Source organism: Mercenaria mercenaria, chromosome 17, assembly GCF_021730395.1.
Source record: "Mercenaria mercenaria strain notata chromosome 17, MADL_Memer_1, whole genome shotgun sequence".
Lineage (NCBI taxonomy): Eukaryota > Metazoa > Mollusca > Bivalvia > Venerida > Veneridae > Mercenaria > Mercenaria mercenaria.
In genome coordinates, this window is record NC_069377.1 from 63,276,585 (window position 1) to 63,297,773 (window position 21,189).

Here is a 21,189-nt window from a genome sequence, read left to right on the forward strand (position 1 = left end):
TGAGAAAACCAACATAGTGGGTTTGCAACCAGCATGGATCCAGACCAGCCTGTGCATCCGCGCAGTCTGGTCAGGATCCATGCTGTTCGCTTTCAAAGCCTATTGCAATTAGGAAAACTGTTTAAGTGAACAGCATGGATCCTGTCTGGATCCATGCTGGTCGCAAACCCACTATGAGAAAACCAACATAGTGGGTTTGCAACCAGCATGGATCCAGACCAGCCAGCGCATCCGCGCAGTCTGGTCAGGATCCATGCTGTTTGCTTTCAAAGCCTATTGCAATTAGAGTAACTGTTTAAGCAAACAGCATGGATCCTGTCTGGATCCATGATGATCACAAACCCACTATGTTGGTTTTCTCATTGCACGGCTCATATTATTGTTTAACAGTTATAATGTGGTTATTTTAAATTTCAAAAATGGTAACAATGACTGCATGATTTAGACTATTTTGTGTAACCCATTTGTTATAAACTGTCAAAAAAAAGCAAAACAACACATAATTGTTTGCAATTCTCAAAAAACAGAAAATAGGAACACTTAAAATTCTTTGAAAACTTAAAATGGTATGTTAAAAGCAGAACAAAGCAACTGTCAAAATAGAAAATCTGCATAATTATATAGTTACAAAACCACTAGTTTCATTATTGCACATGACGAAATTCAGTCACAGCCATAAAGGGAGGTAATAAAAACATTGGATTCAATAATACTTTCTGTTATGCAAATCAAATATTCAAACCTATGACAAAATATTGGGAAATCAGTTATTAAAAACAAGATTTAAGAAGAAATTAATATATTTTATGTTCAAAACAAAAACAGTGTGGTAGCCACATTATAAACAAGGCCATTTTGAGCCTTTAAAGTTTTTGTTTTTGCAGTCCTTCAAGATTAGAAATGTGATCAAGTACTAAGTAATGATGCAGTATAGATAATATATATGACATTGTTAAAGTCATTCAAATATGAAGTTTGCTACCGTGAAAGTTTATAATAATTTTAGCATCTCCAAATCGATTTAAGAATATACAAATGTACACATACTGACATATCGTCAGTTAGTAGTGAAAATTATTTGCCTGAGGTACAAAGGCAAAAAATATGATCTGGCTATTTATATTTATAAGGAGTCCTGTAATAAACTACACTGTTTACTCCTGAGTTTCTAAAAGATGACTTTTACCCACTGCTAGTCAAATCTGGGTTTGTCAGGAAACCATTCCCTTTCGGTAGTCTTTGGATAATGATAATTTTCCTTGACTGAATAGTTTAACCACTGACAACTTTAAATGTAAATTGATGTTTACTTGGTAAGTTTGTCATCATTCATTTGTTAATATCAGTATATATTGTTGAGTAATATTGTTTCAGGCCAGCAGACATACAGGTTATAGACCGAAGAATAAAACATATTCCCTATGTTCCAAATGAACCCGAAGCATTCTACAAAGTCAGTAAGTACAAATATACTAATCAGAAAAAGTTTTATAAGTTTTTAAAAAGCTTTCACAAGATTTTTCAAAGAAATCTCTTTCGATTGGTTTGTAGAAGCATTTTTAGCTCTACTTTTTATGCCCTTGAAGGTGGGCATATTAAAATCACATCCGTGTGCGTCCGTCTGTATAAAATCTTGTCTGGGCTGTAACTTCAACATTTTTAGGAGGATTTGAAAATAATTTGACACTAATGTTAACCATATTGAGGTGTGTCGCGCATATGACCCGGGTCTCTCAGGTCAAGGTTATGATCACAATTTGATGTGTGAGTTTTTTTCATGTCTGGTTCATATCTTTTAGGCACATGTAGGGATTTTGAAATAAGTTTGCACAGAAGTTCATCTAATCCCAGTGGGGTGTGTCATGTCAATGACACGGATCTCTGGGGTCAAGGTCACAATTTGGTAGAAAACCATAGCATTCTTGGGCATGCTTCGGGGGCATTTGTCACTAATAGTGACAGCTCTTGTTTTAAACATTTCAGATAGTAAATCTATTGTTGCAACAATGTTCATGGTGCTTGCATCTGCCTCCAGATACAGGTTCCAGGACTGTTGACTTACATTTCACAAATCTTGTCTAGTTTTATTACTTAAAAATTTGATTTAGCTTTTGTTTATAAGTTAGTATTTCTTCAAATGTAGAAGGATGTGATAATATATTCAATTCTAATATGCTTGTTTCTGTTAAAACACTCTAACGCTAGAATGACATCACGTTAACCTGCAGTGACGTCAAAGTTTTTGTTGCGACCAAGAAAGAGCGTTTCTATATTTTATCTACTGTAACAGTTTTAGAATTTAAAAGGGGCATATTAGAATCGAAATAATTTATAGCAAAAGAGTGTTTTAACATTATTTATAAACTGGGGCAGTAATAAGTCATACAAATTTCACTTGGGCTGTACCCGACGTATAACCGCCCATTGTGCATAAATAGTGTTAAAGCATTCTTTTGCTATAAATTATTTCTTAAATATAAAATTGAGCCAGCTTTCATTATACAGTTCTTGTTTGAAGTAGACTATATTTCTGGAGGTCTTGCCTTATTGATATCCTTATAGTTTACTGACTATATGCTAGTTGTTGAGTGACTTAACAGATATTGATCTCTCCAATCAGCTTATATTTTCTCCAAGTATTTAATTCTGTCAGGAGCATTCCATAGCAGGTATCAGCTTACTGTACAAGAACTCAGTGGATTGTTCTTCACTTCATCTCTGTTTGAACATGTCATGTTTTCATTCAACTGAAGATCAGCACTGGCAGCAAGATAGACTGTTGCCATTTCATTAGTATAAAGGCATTCATATATCTTAGGACATTACTGGACTATCAGTATGGTTATTGTTAGTACCTATTTGAGTCCAGAGCTGAAAGTAGCACTCTAACAACTATTCCAACCAGTCTGTTAGCTGCCATACAGCTGGTATCTTTTTTTCAGAAGTAACATCATTATCTGCATGAAAATTAAACCCTGTTTTTGCATCAGTTACAGAGGTCTTTATAATTACAAGTGACCATTCCATGTATTTTTGCCAAGTTAATAGATTCTGGGGAGCTTGCAGCAGTCAAACTCCTTACCATGTAGGATTTTTACCTGAAACCTTTGTATTAAGGAGTTAATGCTACATTTCATCCTTTATATATTTACAGAAAAAGAAGGTCTGTCACTTCATGAATCTGGCAAAAATTGAATTAAATGATTTCATACAGTGTGGCCTCTCTAGAGTAAGGATCAATGAGTTGGCTAGCAAGTGTTTGTTTTAAAGAGATTGTTGCTCTGTGGAAGAAAATTGACTATGATTTTATTGTGAGATATTTGCGTTGATACATACTGTATTTATTCTAACTTCAGCTGGACTTGAGAAAACTCCGATGGTACGAGGGGAAGAGAGAGGTGGCAGACTGGTGTTCATGTACGAGCCTCGAAGTACATTTGTAAGTTGTTGTTATCAAATCTTACTTTACCTTAGGACTACGAAAAGGTGATCGGGTAAAAAAAATAAAATGAAGCCATGAAAAACATACATCATTAGAAACTTAAGAATCACAGCATACTATATTAATCAACAATCAACAAAGTAACATTTTTTTGTGAAAATGTTAATAGGTAAAAATAGTTTTTGGCAAGTAAAAACCTGTTTACCATCAGAAACTTCAAAGTTACAACAACTGTAAGCCATATGCATAAAATGATCAGCTTGTGAAGATTTGGATCTATTTTCATTCAGAAATATTGTAAACAAGCTTTAGAATGTGTAAATGTTTTGAATTACAACTGCATTGTTTCACTGTGAAACTTGAGTACACTTTAATTTATTATCAGCAATGTTATTGTGTGGTAGTTTTTAGTGCCAAAAGTACATTATTGAACGTTATTGAAACCTAATCAGTTATTGATGAAATGGTTAAAAACATTTTGTTTTATTGACTATATTGTAAACTGCAACTCGAGAGGTTTTTCATGACTGCTTGTATTGCAAGACTGTGCTACATTTACAACTGCTTGAAGATATAATGTTAAAGAAGTAATATATAGCAGAAGTGTGGTTCAGTGAATTTTAACATGAGAAATAGGTTAGACGTCCTGTGGAATAATTTCTGCAGGGCATAGTCTGAGCGTGGAATATCACATGTGACATATAGCCCATTCAGAGTGTTAACACTTTCTGCTGTACATCATTGTCAGTCACTTAGTAGTAAATAAATTTCATAATCAGTGTTGATTCGACTTTTTACTTATACTTAGTATATAATATAGTAGATCAAATACAGTAGAACTATTTCTTCATCACTATAGTAGGTTGATGTGACAACAATGCTATTGTGTGTTAATCAAAATAAAGATTATTTATAAGATAAGAATTTGAAATAATTATTTACAGTTTGTGCGTTCACGTGTTGGTGGAATCAGAACAGGGCCAGAGCAATGTGCCGTCAGCATAGATCGCTCCGTCAATGATACAACATTAATATTTGAGTCAAGATTTGAAAGTGGCAATCTAGCAAAGGCAATACAAGTGTAAGTTAAATGTTCTCTACCTTTCATATATTCAGATTTATTTTAACCTTTACCCTGCTATATTTCTAAAATGGACTGGTCTATCATTCAGTATGGGCTGTATTCTGTGGAAATTTATATGGAACAACTTATATATTACGTGTGATGTGGACAGTTTAAACAGTTTTGTATGAACTTCTTTATATTCTTGAAAAGTCCCTTTGGTGCAGAGAGATTATCATATATAATATTATGGTTTTAAGATTCACTTGTTAGTAACTTCAGTTAAAATGTTAACAAATGGTACATGAGATGTGACTGTTTTATTTCCTGCTATGTCTTGAAAAGTTCAGACAGCAGTTTACGTTCAGGTAAGTGTCATGACTTGGATCAAGATTCTCGTACATTATACCTACTGTAAGGATGTTAGAAACAGTTTTTAAATGGCACAGATTTATTTGTTTGTATATTTACAGTGGGGAATATGAGTATGAGCTGTGGTTGCGCTATGACCTGTACACCAACAAACACACACAATGGTTCTATTTCTCTGTATCAAATACAAGACCTAATGTATCATACAGATTCTCTATTGTCAACTTTATGAAGGTAAGCATATTTAGGTTAACTGTACCCCACAAACACACATGTTCATCTCTTACAATACAAGACTAATGTACATACAGCCATTCAACTTTATGAAGTAGCTATTTAGGTTCTGTACACAACACAACCAATGTTATTCTCTGTATCAAATACAAGACCTAATGTATCATACAGATTCTCTATTGTCAACTTTATGAAGGTAAGCATATTTAGGTTAACTGTACACCAACAAACACACACAATGGTTCTATTTCTCTGTATCAAATACAAGACCTAATGTATCATACAGATTCTCTATTGTCAACTTTATGAAGGTAAGCATATTTAGGTTAACTGTACACCAACAAACACACACAATGGTTCTATTTCTCTGTATCAAATACAAGACCTAATGTATCATACAGATTCTCTATTGTCAACTTTATGAAGGTAAGCATATTTAGGTTAACTGTACACCAACAAACACACACAATGGTTCTATTTCTCTGTATCAAATACAAGACCTAATGTATCATACAGATTCTCTATTGTCAACTTTATGAAGGTAAGCATATTTAGGTTAACTGTACACCAACAAACACACACAATGGTTCTATTTCTCTGTATCAAATACAAGACCTAATGTATCTTACAGATTCTCTATTGTCAGCTTTATGAAGGTAAGCATATTTAGGTCAACTGTACACCAACAAGCACACACAATGGTTCTATTTCTCTGTATCAAATACAAGACCTAATGTATCATACAGTTTCTCTATTGTCAACTTTATGAAGGTAAGCACATTTTGGTTAACTGTACACTAACAGGCACACACCAAGCATGTAAGTAATTTTATAATCTTACTGGTTTTTATATAGAACAGTCATGTATACTTTGAAGTTGCCAAAATATTTCATGTTAATATAGAAAATACACAAGCTGCAAGTTCAGTTTTATTTTTTCTTTCTTTCACATTGTTTTATTTAATTTGTTGATGCAGACTGTTGCTAAAACAACAGAATTGTCAGCTTAGGACCGCTGTTGTAATGCATGTCTTAATTTTTGAAGAAACTTCATTATTACATAATGTGTGACATTGTTTTATCGTTAATGTATTTCAGCCTGACAGTCTGTATAACTATGGTATGAAACCATGTATGTACAGCGAGAAAGACGCACTACAGAAGAAAATTGGTTGGCGAAGACATGGGACCAATATCAAATACTACAGAAATAATATCAAGTTTGTATAGCAAAATTCTAGTCATGAATTTCTAATACTATTTTTGCCAAAATTTACTATTGTTATTGTAGCTTTAGATAATGGATTTGTTACATTAGGATTTGATCATCTATGCTTCTATAAAAAAAGTGAAACTCATGTTTATATTTTATTTGTTTTTGATTGAAAACATAATGCACTAACAACCAAACAAGTTACTGGTATATTATATCTAATTGACAGATACTTAAGATAACTTTATGTCCTCAAAAATATTGGCACTTGGTGTGCTCCTCCTCTTTCATAAATCTTGAAAGTCCCTGTATAAACTAAAACTATGCAGATGGACATCAGTCCTATTAAAAAGAAGAGACAAAATGAAAGATGTTGGTTTGAAGAAGTCTGGTTTAGGATCAAGCTTCAGAATTACAATTACAGTAGAAATGTACAAAGGTATGCATGTTTAAAAAAACAAGATAGTTGATTATACCAATTACTAATGCTGGCCCTTTTGTTCTTGCTGAGTGTGGTATTAAGTAACACTTACACAGTATTAAGTCAGAGAGTGACTTCCCAGCTTTTGATGGTGGAGGAACACCCTAGGTGCCCCTCTGGGTGCTACTTCATGCTCTGGTGGGCATCTGGGTAGAAACACTGACATTAGGTAAGTCAGTTTGATGACTTTCTTACATGAAGTAAATCCTACACCCCAAGCAAAGTTTCAAACTCACATTGGTTAGGGGCAAGTGAATAGAAGTCAGCAACCTTAGGAAGCCCTTTGATCCTAATGCAGTGGCATCAAGCGTAAATTGGGTCAAAGGTTATTAACTAAGTTTTAAGACCAGTCTCCAGTCCCCAGTATTTGATAGGTTGAATCTGAGCTTGAACTTGGAATTGGCCAGTCGCAGGACAGCTTTCTGAGACTGGTCTTAAAACATTTGTTTTTTCAATCTTGGACACTGGTAAGAAGTTCTTAACACATTACTATGCCTACTTAAAAAAGTTTCTTAAAAGGAATAATTCTTTGTTTTCAGATACGAAACTTCAAAAGGAGACAGACCATTTTATTCATTAACATGGAGTACAGAGTTTCCTCATAAAGGGGACACAGTGTATTTCTCTCATTGTTTTCCATATACATACACAGACTTACAAGACTATTTGTTAGATCTATCCAATGACCCAATAAAGTCAAAGATATGTAAACAAAGAGTGCTATGTAGAACTTTAGCAGGAAATCTAGTCTATTTGTTAACTATAACTTCGCCATCAACCAATCCAGAGGATATTAAGGTAAACATGTTTCTACGTTTCAATTTATTTGACAGAACAATCTTGTGAAAATATAATCACATTACAGATGTCTAAGTTTGACCATAATATAGCCAGCCCAGTTAAGATTGGGTAAAGAGCACTGGAATGTCAGTCTCTGGTAGACTTGGTAAGTCTGCACGCGATCCTTGGCTGAGGCATATGATCTCTGTGACAATTTCACAAAAGAAAATACTATATTTAGTTATTTGTTCTCCACCTTTGATATATGTTTAGAAAGTTGTTAATTACTTAAAAAAGGAAATCAGTACCAGTTTGAAATCCTTGGACACTAGTTAGACAAATGGACCAAAGTAATAGAAACAGAATGTCGCAGAAAATTGGTGTTGGTGTTTCAAACAGATTGAAAGTAATTCATAATGTCTCTGTCCTGTAATAAGTGTAGCAGCTTAACCCATAACCATGTAACTCAACTGAATGTATAAGATTGTCTATAAATGATTTGAAAATGAAATATATATTAAATGTAGCAACTTTTTTTGATTGTACAAAATTTTGACTATTTCAGCACAAGAAAGCAGTAGTATTGACAGCGCGGGTACATCCTGGGGAGAGTAACGCTAGCTGGATGATGAAAGGTTTCCTTGACTACCTCACCAGTAACTCAGCTGATGCCAAGGTAGCTATAACGTTTATGCATAGTATGCAAAATTGCAAGACTGTCATCATAAACTTATGTATAAAACACCCCATGCTGTAACAGAAATGACAAATACCTTTTATTCCCGTACCGGTGGAACACTGAGCATGCTGTAACTCATAAGTAAAACAAAATTGAAAGAAAATGAATACTTGTCGGCAAAATATCCACTTAATATTAGATTTTAAATAGTTTCTTTAGACATAAAGCAATCTCTTGGGATTCTGCAGATGACACAAAAAATATGCATTATCCCTACATTAGGAAATTTGGGATATACATTTGTCCCTTGCAATACTATCAGAATATCTGAACATCTGTCTTCTTCGCTGTTTTGGAACTGATGTTCTTTCCAAGAATTCGACGGCATTTTGGAACCTATATGTCTTAAGTATTTTAAATCATGTATGTGTTGCCTGAATTTTGGAAATAACTTCTGTATTATCTATTTGGTTAAATAACATATGTTTTATCTATTTGGTTATGTTAAGTCTAAGACATGTTATAATTGTTTGAGCTACAGAACTGGTGTTATTTAACACCAAAATGACATTTGACTTACATTAACCACAATTTTTTATTTCAGTTACTACGAGACACATTCATCTTCAAAATCGTGCCAATGTTGAATCCTGACGGTGTTATTGTCGGGAATTATCGGTGCTCCTTGGCTGGACGAGATCTCAACCGGAACTATAAAACAGTGCTCAAAGATGCCTACCCCACTGTTTGGCACACCAAACAGATGATCAGGAGGTATAACTACATTATAATCAGAATAATTTGTGAGGAACTAAATTTTTCAAGATTATCAGTTTTGTTTATTATGTGAAAATTATTCCTTGAGAGAACCCAGATTTAATCAATTTGAATGCAAAAGTATACAGCTTATGCCAAAATTTAAACCTTACACGATTCGATGCATAGGAAGAAGCAAAATGATTTCACCCAATTATAGGGTCGTTTGTGGTGGAGGATATGAAATAAATAAGGAGAAACATTTTATTTTTTTCATACGAATATTGTCCTAAATAAGGTCAAAGTATGTACATGTATTGCCATAACAAAAAAAAGATCAGGTGTAAGATTCTTCAAATTCATATACCTAGTGTCTAATGATAAACAAATATTACTCCTTAAAATGGAGACCTGAAACCTCTGTAGCCCAATGGTGACCTTGAACCACCGATGTGAGTTCAAAATCTTGCTTTGGTTATAGAATTTCATGTGAGGAAGCCATCCAGCTGGTTTATGGAAGGTCAGTGGTTCTACACAGATGCTTGCCCTTATCTGAAATAGTGCCTGATGGATCACCTGGGGTCTTCTCCTTCAAAAAAAAAAGAAAAATGCCATATGTCCTAAAAGTGTAGGTATGATTCAAAATCCAGCCAAATGACAGGAATACCGGTGTTCAGACTGTAAATAAAAACTGTAGAATAATGGTGATAAGCTCTGTTACCTAAATTTTAGATTATTACAAGAACGTGAGATTGTAGCATACTGTGATTTACACGGTCACAGCCGACGTCAGAATGTGTTCATATATGGCTGTGAAAACAGACATAACCCAGAGAGGCGTCTACGGGAGAGAATCTTTCCTTGTATGCTGCAGAACAACTCACCAGATAAGGTACTGATATTTACATATAATTGGGTTATTGAAATTAATACTGAAATTAATATTGATGTGTTCTGGAATTAAGATAAATGCCACTGCAGAACATTAAATATATGGCCTATATGGCTGAGTGGTTATGGTTGTTTACTTCGAATCACTTGCATGTTACCACTGTGGATTTAAAACCCTGTCAGAGATTCAGTTGTTTACTTTGTAAGATATCCAGCTGGCTTGTGGAAGGTTTGTGATTCTACCCAGGTGCCCACCCATGCCTGAATCTATGTTTGGAGGAGCCCTGGAGGTCTAATCCTACACCATTAATGCTGGAATGTCAATGTGACTTGAAAAAAACTCTACAAACAATGCAAAGTAAAGATAAGTATGAAACAAAGACCACACCAAGTGTTATAAAGGAAGGAAAATAATGGCTCTGAATACGCTGAAATTTAAGTTATTGCAGTATACAAGTGCATACACTTTATATTCTAACAAAGATGTCTGTTGTATATAAGTTGGTGTATTTTTAGTTTCACTATGAGGCCTGCAAGTTCAAGATACAGAAGAGTAAAGAGGGGACTGGTAGAATTGTCATGTGGAACATGGGTATCATGAACAGTTATACCATGGAGGTAAACTTGATGAATATTGGCAAATATTCAGTCCAAATTTAACATGACACAACTGTTCCTAAAGCAGATACAAAGACTTAGATGCATATATCTGAATAAAGATAACATCTCACAAATAGTGTAGATATACCGGTAAAAAGTTGTAATCTTTCTTCCTTTTCTTATGTACTTTCTCAATAGTGTCCTATTTTCTTTTACACTGCTAGGTTTTAGAACTTATCTGTAACATTCTGTTGAAATCTGCTTGTCAGTGTAAGAATTTTAAGTCCTAGCTGATAAATGACACTGAAATTAGCTAAAAGTAGTTAGTTTAGGGAGGCATAACTAACATAAATGCTAACACCCCTTTTTCTTTTACTTTTTAGCTCACCTGTCACCTAGTGACAGGGTGAGCTTTTGTGATTGCCCTTCGTCCGTCGTCTGTCCACAATTTCTTGTGAACACGATAGAGACCACATTTTGCAATCAATTTTAATCAAACTTGTACACAACTTGTATTGGCATAATATCTCAGTTCCTTTTGAAAACTGGTTAGATCCCATCATGGGTTCCAGAGTTATGGCCCCTTAAAGGGCCATAATTTGCTATTTTTGGCTTGTGAACACGATAGAGAGTACATTTTGCAATCAGCTTTAATCAAACTTGCACACAACTTGTACTGACATAACATCTTGGTTCCTTTCGAAAACTGGCCAGATCCCATTGTGGGTTCCAGAGTTATAGCCCCTTAAAGGGCCAAAATTTGCTATTTGGCTTTTGCAGCCATATAGAGACTGATTTGATACAAACTTGCAAAAAATCTTCAACAACAATAAATATTGGATTCCATGATGAATCTGTCAGATCCAATCATAGGTTCCGGAGTTACGGCCCCTGATTGACCCCTGAAAGAGCCAAAATTTGTTTATTTTTACCTTGTGAACACGATAAAAGTGACATTTTATATTTGATTTTAACCACACTTACACACAATTTAAGTCACAATAAGATATCGGTTCCTTTCGAAACTGGCTAGATTCATTCATGGGTTCTAGAGTTACTAGAGTTTCTATTTTGGCCCTTTCAGGTTTCATTTATGCTTTGATTTGATACAAACTTGCACAGAATGATTATCTTGATGATCTCTAGGCCTTGATCGAAAATGGGTCATGTTTGGTCAAAAACTAGGTCATCAGGTCAAATCAAAGGAAAAGCTTGTTAACAACCTAGAGGCCACATTTATGATCCTATCTTCATGAAACTTGGTCAGAATATTTATCTTGATGATTTCTAGGCCAAGTTGGAAACTGGGTCATATGGGATCAAAAACTAGGTCACACGGTTAAATCAAATGAAAAGCTTTTTAACACTTGACGCCACATTTATGACCCTATCTTCATGAAACTTGGTCAGAATTTTTATCTTGATGATTCCTAGGCCAAGTTTGAAACTGGGTCATATGGGGTCAAAAACTAGGTCACCCGATCAAATCAAAGAAAAAGCTTGTTAATATCTTGTTCATTTGATGTGCATGAAACTTGGTCAGAATATTTTCTGCATGAAATATCGCATGAATTTTTATCTGGGTCATGTGGGATCAAAATTAGGTCACCAGGTCAAATCAAAGGATAAGCTTGTTTACACCCTTGGGGGCACATTTTTTATTCTATCTTCATAAAGCTTGGTCAGAATGTTTGTTATCATGAAGTCTTGGATGATTTCAAATCTGGGTCATTTCGGATCAAAAACTAGGTCACTAGGTCAAATCAAAGGAAAAGCTTGTGTACACTCTAGAGGCCTCTTTTTTGCTCCAATCTTCCCCAAACTTTGTCAGAATGTTTGTTTTCATGAAATTTTTGACAGGTTTCAATCTGGGTCATGTGGGGTAAAAAAACTAGGTCACTAGGTCAAATCAAAGAAAATGCTTGTTTACACTCAAGAGGCCACGTTTTTTTTGGTCCAATCTTAATGAAAATTGGTCAGAATCACTAGGTAAAACATGTTTACACTGTTATGATGTGTTACTCAGATGAGCGACCTAGGGCCATCTAGACCCTTTTGTTCTATAAAAGAGATATAATTCTTGATGGGAATAGAAGTCTCTGAAAATCTGATATTCTAAAAATAGCATTATTAAGTAAAACAACTGTGTTTCAAATTGTTTAGTACTGTATATTATAATGGGTTATGGCAACTTTAGCAAAATACCTTTACCAGGTATCAGTTTAAAGTAAAATCTGGTTATCTCCCAGTTAAATACTCATTCATAAATACATATAGAATTTGAGATACTGAGTTTCAGCTGTAAATATTAACCTTCCAGGCAACATTCTGTGGTTCAAGTCTAGGCAAGAAGAAGGGTTATCATTTTACTACACGAGATTTCGAGGAGATGGGGTACGACTTCTGTGATACACTTCTAGATTACTGTGATCCTGACACTACTAAGGTAAATATCATAGAACTAATTATAGAAATGTGCTACACATGCCCTGCCAAAGGTTTTGCACACAGTTGTGCTGTTTTGTGATGGAAGTTTTATTATAAATATTTCTTATTGCCAGAGTGGCACACACATGTTCAAGTGCAAAATCTAGAGTATGATGCACAGAATCTAACATCACATTGTTTTGGGTTATTAAGGAATTAGGGATTTGTGTAATTATAGAATGGAGTCACGGAGGAACTGAGTCATTAAGGTATTAGGTTATTAAAGACGCTGCAGTTTCTTTTATCAGAGATAGGGCAAAAATTTCCCAGTATTAGAATTTGTTCAAACTTTGTATATGAACACAGTTTCATGTTAAAAACAGAAAAATGCAAAAACAACCATAGGTCACTGTGCTTGTTTAAAAGTTATCTACTCTTAAAACTGGATTTTTCTTCAGATTTGCATATTCAAGGGCAGGTAACTCCTGAATAAGCATGGTGACCTTCAATTTTCTTTTCATAACTTTGTTTCTAACATGACACTTTGTTCATATACAAAGTTTGAACAAATTCTGTTATTGGGATACATTTGTGTATATTTTACCCAAAACTGCAGCATACATCCTTAAAGAATTGATTTAATTGATTAAAGATTTAGTAAAAATTTAAGTTAATAAGGAGTTTAGTTATTAGTAAACCTATTTTGAAAGATATAGTGTGTCTCTGTAAGGTTGCCAATATAGGCTTCAAAATTTTCATTTAACTTTTCATACAGAATTTTGAATGCAGTGGAATTAATGCAGTCCTGCACGAGTTGTTAAATTTTTTTCAAAAATTCATTTTAATAGCGGTTTCATTAAAACATAAAGTCTGTTACTATAGTGTAGCTATTTTAACAAAGCATTCAGCATGTAAGAAATAATTTGTTTACTTTCATGTGTATAATTAGAAACAAGAAATCCTCAGCTATATTAATTCAACGGTAATTATAAAGAAGCACCCCTGTTGAAATCACCAATTTTTCACCTGCACCAAATTACAAGTTCCAATTTTAACATTGATCGATTGTCCATTCACAACTCACTAAACCACCTATAGTTTGTTTTAAAAATAGCATTATATATCCTTTTATTTTGAATTTTGCATTTTTGTCCTTGTGTATTGTTTGATTATTTTGTTATATATCCCATAGTTTTCATCTTTGCATTTTTGTGTGATCCATACTTATTGTGCATTTTGTCATTATATATTAGTTCCCTTTTCTTTTTGGTTGTTTGATGAAACATACAGCATGTACTAAATGTTTGACCACTTCCCTATGTAGTCGGTCCTTATGACCCTTCCATAATCTTGATATGTAACTTAATGTCTTCATTTTAGTTGATCTGAGCACAAAGTTCTCAGGCTGAGCTATTGTGATCACTTACTTTCCGGCGTCTGACTTCCATTGGTGTCGCACTATCATGCTTTCTTCAAAGGACATCTCTAAAACAATTGTATGAAACTGGATGAAACTTGGCATATGTGTTTCTTGGATGGTCCTCTATAAAGATTTCCAAAATATTCTGATTCATCAAAACCCATGGCCATCAGAAGGAGTGGTCACTTTTCCCTATCTGTATGTGGTAGAATCATTAAAAATCTTCATACCGAATTTTGAAATAATTCCACTCAGTAAATCCTTAGGTATCCTTCTATCATTAGTTTTCAAATTACTTCTATCAGTTTTCAAATTATTTTGACTTGTCAAAAAATAGCCACTAGAGGGACTGGTCACTTTTCCCGATATGTATACATTTTAAACTTTAATGAATCTTCTCAGAAACCATTGGATCTATTGCAAAATAATTCCGGGTATGTTTCTTGGGTGACCATTCAGGCTGTATTGGTTTTATTGAAAGAATTTCAAAATCTCTGGCCAGATTTCAGTGTAATTTTACAGGAATATTCCTTTGGTGAACTTGTACCAAAGATATTCAAACTATTGTGATGGGTTGAAAAAGATTTCAGAGGTGTTTGTTTACCTGTTTGAGCTGTTGAACTGTGGTGAGCGATTTAGGGTTTTCACAGCCCTGTTGTTATTTACCCTTTTTCCTTGGTTTGCTTGATATATATCCCTATAGCGTTTGGTTTTTGCATGTTTTTAGCTCACCTGTCACAAAGTGACAAGGTGAGCTTTTGTGATCGCGCGGTGTCCGTCGTCCGTCGTCCGTCCGTAAACTTTTGCTTGTGACCACTCTAGAGGTCACATTTTTCATGGGATCTTTATGAAAGTTGGTCAGAATGTTCATCTTGATGATATCTAGGTCAAGTTCGAAACTGGGTCACGTGCCGTCAAAAACTAGGTCAGTAGGTCTAAAAATAGAAAAACCTTGTGACCTTTCTAGAGGCCATAATTTTCAATGGATCTTCATGAAAATTGGTCAGAATGTTCATCTTGATGATATCTAGGTCAAGTTCGAAACTGGGTCACGTGCGGTCAAAAACTAGGTCAGTAGGTCTAAAAATAGAAAAACCTTGTGACCTCTCTAGAGGCCATATATTTCACAAGATCTTCATGAAAGTTTGTCAGAACGTTCACCTTGATGATATCTAGGTCAAGTTCGAAACTGGGTCACGTGCCTTCAAAAACTAGGTCAGTAGGTCAAATAATAGAAAAACCTTGTGACCTCTTTAAAGGCCATTTTTTTCATGGGATCTGTATGAAAGTTGGTCTGAATGTTCATCTTGATGATTTCTAGGTCAAGTTTGAAACTGGGTCACGTGCCATCAAAAACTAGGTCAGTAGGTCTAAAAATAGAAAATCCTTGTGACCTTTCTAGAGGCCATATATTTCACAAGATCTTCATGAAAATTGGTCAAAACGTTCACCTTGATGATATCTAGGTCAAGTTCAAAACTGGGTCACGTGCCTTCAAAAACTAGGTCAGTAGGTCAAATAATAGAAAAACCTTGTGACCTCTCTAAAGGCCATATTTTTCATGGGATCTGTGTGAAAGTTGGTCTGAATGGTCATCTTGATGATATCTTGGTCAAGTTCGAAACTGGGTCACGTGCGGTCAAAAACTAAGTCAGTAGGTCTAAAAATAGAAAAACCTTGTGACCTCTCTAGAGGCCATATATTTCATGAAATCTTCATGAAAATTTGTCAGAATGTTCACCTTGATAATATCTAAGTCAAGTTCGAAAGTGGGTCACGTGCCATCAAAAACTAGGTCAGTAGGTCAAATAATAGAGAAACCTTGTGACCTAACTAGAGGCCATATTTTCCATGGGATCTGTATGAAAGTTGGTCTGAATGTTCATCTTGATGATATCTAGGTCAAATTTGAAAGTGGGTCACGTGCCGTCAAAAACTAGGTCAGTAGGTCAAATAATAGAAAAACCTTGTGACCTTTCTAAAGGCCATATTTTTCAATGGATCTTCATGAAAGTTGGTCTGAATGTTCATCTTGATGATATCTAGGTCAAATTCGAAACAGGGTCATGTGCGGTCAAAAACTAGGTCAGTAGGTCTAAAAATAGAAAAACCTTGTGACCTCTCTAGAGGCCATACTTGTGAATGGATATTCATAAAAATTGGTCAGAATGTTCACCTTGATGATATCTAAGTCAAGTTCGAAAGTGGGTCACGTGCCATCAAAAAGTAGGTCAGTAGGTCAAATAATGAAAAAACGTTGTGACCTCTCTAAAGGCCATATTTTTCATGGGATCTGTATGAAAGTTGGTCTGAATGTTTATCTTGATGATATCTAGGTCAAGTTTGAAACTGGGTCAACTGCGATCAAAAACTAGGTCAGTAGGTCTTGATATAGAAAAACCTTGTGACCTCTCTAGAGGCCATACCCTTGAATGGATCTTCATGAAAATTGGTCAGAATGTTCACCTTGATGATATCTAGGTCAAGTTTGAAACCGGGTCACGTGCCTTAAAAAACTAGGTCAATAGGTCAAATAATAGAAAAACCTTGTGACCTCTCTAGAGACCATATTTTTCAATGGATCTTCATGAAAATTGGTCTGAATGGTCATCTTTATAATATCTAGGTCAAGTTCAAAACTGGGTCACATGAGCTCAAAAACTAGGTCACTATGTCAAATAATAGAAAAAACGACGTCATACTCAAAACTGGATCATGTGGGAAGAGGTGAGCGATTCAGGACCATCATGGTCCTCTTGTTTTTATCAAATATTACTGGAAAGTTATATATAATATACAGTCAGGGGTTAAAAAGATTAACAAATTACTTCTGTCAGATATTTTACCTAGAAAAATTAACATAATAAACATACATTTAGTGTCTATAAAACAGCTAATTTAAAACAGTATTTTCTTAAAAATGATATAGGTTATTAATTTTCATGTACTGATCATTTAAGGTAACATGCCAGTTAGGCAGAACAATGTAATCGCATTTATTTGACATGGGAGAAGAAATTATAAACCTTTTTATATTTAATTGCTCAACTGACACATTATCTTAAATGATTTGTACTTCACTGGGTTGTAATTTTTCCATTAAGGAAATGTCAGTTAGAGGTTATCTCTATGCTTTTAATTTTGTAATATGCATGAAAAAATGACTTTTGTTTTGGAGAATTTTGTAATAAAGTTGTCAGAAGGAACTGTTTATGTGTCAGGGAAGTGTCAAGGAGAAGTCAGGGAATTTTTTATCTGGTAATTTGTTGGAACCCTAAAGAAATTTCTAGAATATATTAGTTTCAAGTTCAAATCTAGGTTAACCTTTAGTCTGCTGTCAGCAAGTCGTTTTGCCTTTGTGATCAGTGCAGACCAAGATCGGCCTACACGTCCATGCAGGCTGATCATGGTCTGTACTGTTAGCTATTCAATCAGTAAATTTTCAGTGAACACTCCTTTGAATAATAATTGGTACTGGCCAAATTGAATGATGGACCAGTCCATTTTAGAACTTTAGCAGGGTAAAGGTTAAATATAGCAGTATTATGCAAGTATTTTCAACCTTGTTCTGTTCTGTTTAGTTGACAGAATGTCTGGTATTAACTGTAAGTTTGTATATTTCAGTGTGCTAATGTGTTGTATGATCTGGAAGAACATCTTAAGCAGGAGATCAGAGTGAAACTACAACAGAAAGGTGTTAATCTAGAGAATGTTGATCTCAATGTGGATGATCTCTCTGCATTTGAACTAGAGTCTAGGTATGTATATCAAAGCACTGTAGAAAATTGTGGTGTTTGAAATTGTATCTGTATCAAACCAATGTATTAATTGTCTAAATGCAGATATAATCCTGTTCTGTTTGATGAGAATGGAGACTTTGACCTCTGAACTATTGTCTTTTGTAATTCTTAAGTTAACCTATTTCCATGGTTATAACTTTGAGTTTGGAGATTAGTTTCAGACAGCAACGTTATCTTTGGTTAGTTTCATGATTGTACTCAGAAACAGTCAGTTAGATGTTTGAGGTGCTCAGTCTGAGCAGTTTAAGTAGGCATAGTGGTACAGTGGAAGAGAGATGAATTTCTGATATGGAGGTCACCTATTAGAACCTTGGGTGTTGGGGGAATCTGCACACAGTCTCGTCAGTCCTTTACCAAGACATGAGCACTGGTCAGAAATCTAGGAAGCAGTCATTGAGTGCAGAATATGTTGTTAGAACTTACTGTATAATATATATAAAATAGATAGGTTTAATAATTTAATGATTAATTTCAGTGATGGTGGATCAGACAGTTCAGTTTCTGACGGACCACCTGTACATCTACAGTTCCAACCACAAAGGGTAGATATTGTTTTCTTTTTAACCATTCCTGTATTAATTATAGAAGTTCTAAAGACTTTTATATAAGTGTTAGCCATCTTTTTGTTATCTTAAAATATGTACTTTAGTTTTACTGGGAAATGACATACATATAGGCATAATGAATGGTGGTGGTAGTTTGTTTTTGTCTTTTACTAATTGAAAGAATTATATAGAGGATATTACATGAGTGTCTTTTCATATTGAACTTATTTAACAAGTTGAATAAGATAATAAAATGTGAGGCACTGCCGAGCATTTTATAAATTTTTTTCAACAAAATTAATAAATTCAATGTGGAAAGATTCAAATGTAGTATTCTTTTTATCACGTTAGCCTTTCCTGCTGAAACATCAAAATTTCTTCTTTCTTTATCAATTAAAGACCAAGTTAATTTGACCAACATCTCCTATACTTAACCCTTTACCAAACAGAACAGAAGCCAAAGTAACCTCTTTTACATAACACTGATAAGTGATAATCAATAATCAATAATCGGTATATGGTTGATAAGCGTGACTGTCTTATCTGAACACAGGTGTTGGCATTATTTTGTGATTACACACACTTATGTTAAAAATGTCATTATATTAATTTTTTCTGTAAGTTTGATATTATTTTTGTCAATATAAAGTTTATAGCAATTTAAATTCTCTTTCCGATGATACAAAATTTATTGTAGTTTCTCTTCGAGTTTCGAAGATATAAAGTGTTAAAGTAAGGGAAATATATTTTTAGGCATAAAATTCTGTTTTGGATTACTTTCACATTGAAATTCATATACAATTTCATTTTGATGTTTGAAAGTTTGGTTTATAGTTAATAGACTCATCTTCCAAATCCGAATCGGTAAGTATTTATATAAAAAACAACCATCAAACTGAATAACACTACATAAGTAACGGATCATAAAATTTCTGAAAGTGCAAAAAGATCGCTGACATCGAGACCCGTCACCGACTACAGTATTCGTGTGCTAAAAATTAAAATATTTTTTGATAATATTACGTAATATTTGATGATCAAACGTCGGTACATCACGGGTGACTTCCGCCGCAATTAACTCTTGGGGTGTCATAAAATATTTGGAAGCCGCGGTCCTTCTGTTTTGATTAACACTTCCCGTTATGGAAGGCCATAAATTCCAAACCATCGTATACACAAATTGTTGTTTAGGGGAAATCCACATATATCATGCGTGACCTTCATGACCTAACACATTTAAAAATACTTAGATGTTAAATGGTTGTTATTTTTAGAACGAGGAAAGCCCCGCGAACCGGCCAGTTGCAAGTAGTTTTCTCAGTAATTTTCCAAGACGTAGCGTCGTGCACATGTAGGATAAATTTAAATAGTAACCACATGATCTTGTACATAAATAATGATGACGAAATCCCATATTTTGAGTTAGTAAACATCCGGAATTTGTTTCTTTAGGAAAAGAACGAAAATAAAGCGATTGATTATGAGACATGGGGTAATACGATTCTGTTCAAATGGCCGTTAATCGGTATTACACGTTTCTATCGGGTAATCGATAGACACGGGGCAATACGTTTCTGTTTGGTAATCGATAGATATGGTGATAAACATATCGATGTGGGAAAGGGTTAAAAGGAGGTCAGTGTCAAAGCTTTATTACACTAGTGTAGTACCAAAATTCTGTAATGGCTTTATTTTACTCCCACAACGTCAAACGTGATATATTAACATACTTATTACAGAATATATGAGTAAGTTTAAAGTCCAAATCTCTTAAATATTAGTTCGAAATAATAACCACTATTCTGTATTTCTTGGATACACAGTGAGCCACCTGTTTAAAATCTGATTCTCATAACATTATGTCATTTGTAAATAAAGAACACTTATAATGCTTGATGGATTTAGCTATGTTGCAGACAACAAAAATAAAAGATATTAGGATTAAATATTTAAATGACTACTTACTGACCACACCATTTAAAGACTTAATAACAAGTATCTAGGGGCCTCTGTGGCCGAGTGGTTCAGATCACTGAATTCAAACCACTTGCCCCTTATCGATGTTGGTCCAAGCCTCACTTGGGGTGTCAAATTCTTCATGTGTCATCCAGCTGACTTACAGAAGGTCAGTGGTTCTACTCAGCTGCCTGCTCATGATGAAATAGTGCATAGAGGGGCACCTGAGGTCTTCCTCCACGAATTAAGCTGGAACCTATAATTTAGACAGTGCAATGTTAACAAACAAAACAAAAAATAATAACAAGTATCTACATAGCTGATTGCAGACACAAAGATTGCAGGATGTAGTAATGAATATTTACATGGTTAGTTACAGACCTTAGAACTACATGACTTAGAAACAAATATTCACATAGCCGGCTACAGACAATAGAATTACATGATTCAGAAATAAGTATTTACATTGCTTGCTACGCACAATAGAATTGCATGAATTTGAAGTAGAAATTTATATGACTGGTGACAGA

General features: G+C 34.4%; 1 protein-coding gene across 35 annotated transcripts in view; it reads left to right on the forward strand.

The window, feature by feature from the left end:
- LOC123536146 (uncharacterized) overlaps positions 1 to 21,189 on the forward strand; it is a 132,059-nt gene that overhangs the window by 43,538 nt on the left and 67,332 nt on the right. For 32 of the 35 annotated variants that reach the window (XM_053528407.1, XM_053528391.1, XM_053528381.1 and 29 more), the window contains exons 1-10: positions 5,539 to 5,652; positions 6,210 to 6,331; positions 7,345 to 7,603; positions 8,151 to 8,261; positions 8,869 to 9,038; positions 9,753 to 9,912; positions 10,428 to 10,529; positions 12,832 to 12,957; positions 17,983 to 18,116; positions 18,634 to 18,700. In XM_053528407.1, the coding sequence (XP_053384382.1) occupies positions 5,647 to 5,652; positions 6,210 to 6,331; positions 7,345 to 7,603; positions 8,151 to 8,261; positions 8,869 to 9,038; positions 9,753 to 9,912; positions 10,428 to 10,529; positions 12,832 to 12,957; positions 17,983 to 18,116; positions 18,634 to 18,700 (1,257 nt within the window). In that variant the 5' untranslated portion in view covers positions 5,539 to 5,646. Of the gene's footprint in view, positions 1 to 1,374; positions 1,458 to 3,356; positions 3,440 to 4,386; positions 4,524 to 4,978; positions 5,112 to 5,538; positions 5,653 to 5,677; positions 5,768 to 5,792; positions 5,883 to 6,209; positions 6,332 to 7,344; positions 7,604 to 8,150; positions 8,262 to 8,868; positions 9,039 to 9,752; positions 9,913 to 10,427; positions 10,530 to 12,831; positions 12,958 to 17,982; positions 18,117 to 18,633; positions 18,701 to 21,189 lie in introns of those variants that run through there. The other 3 variants (XM_053528417.1, XM_053528384.1, XM_053528383.1) reach the window with 3 other exon arrangements.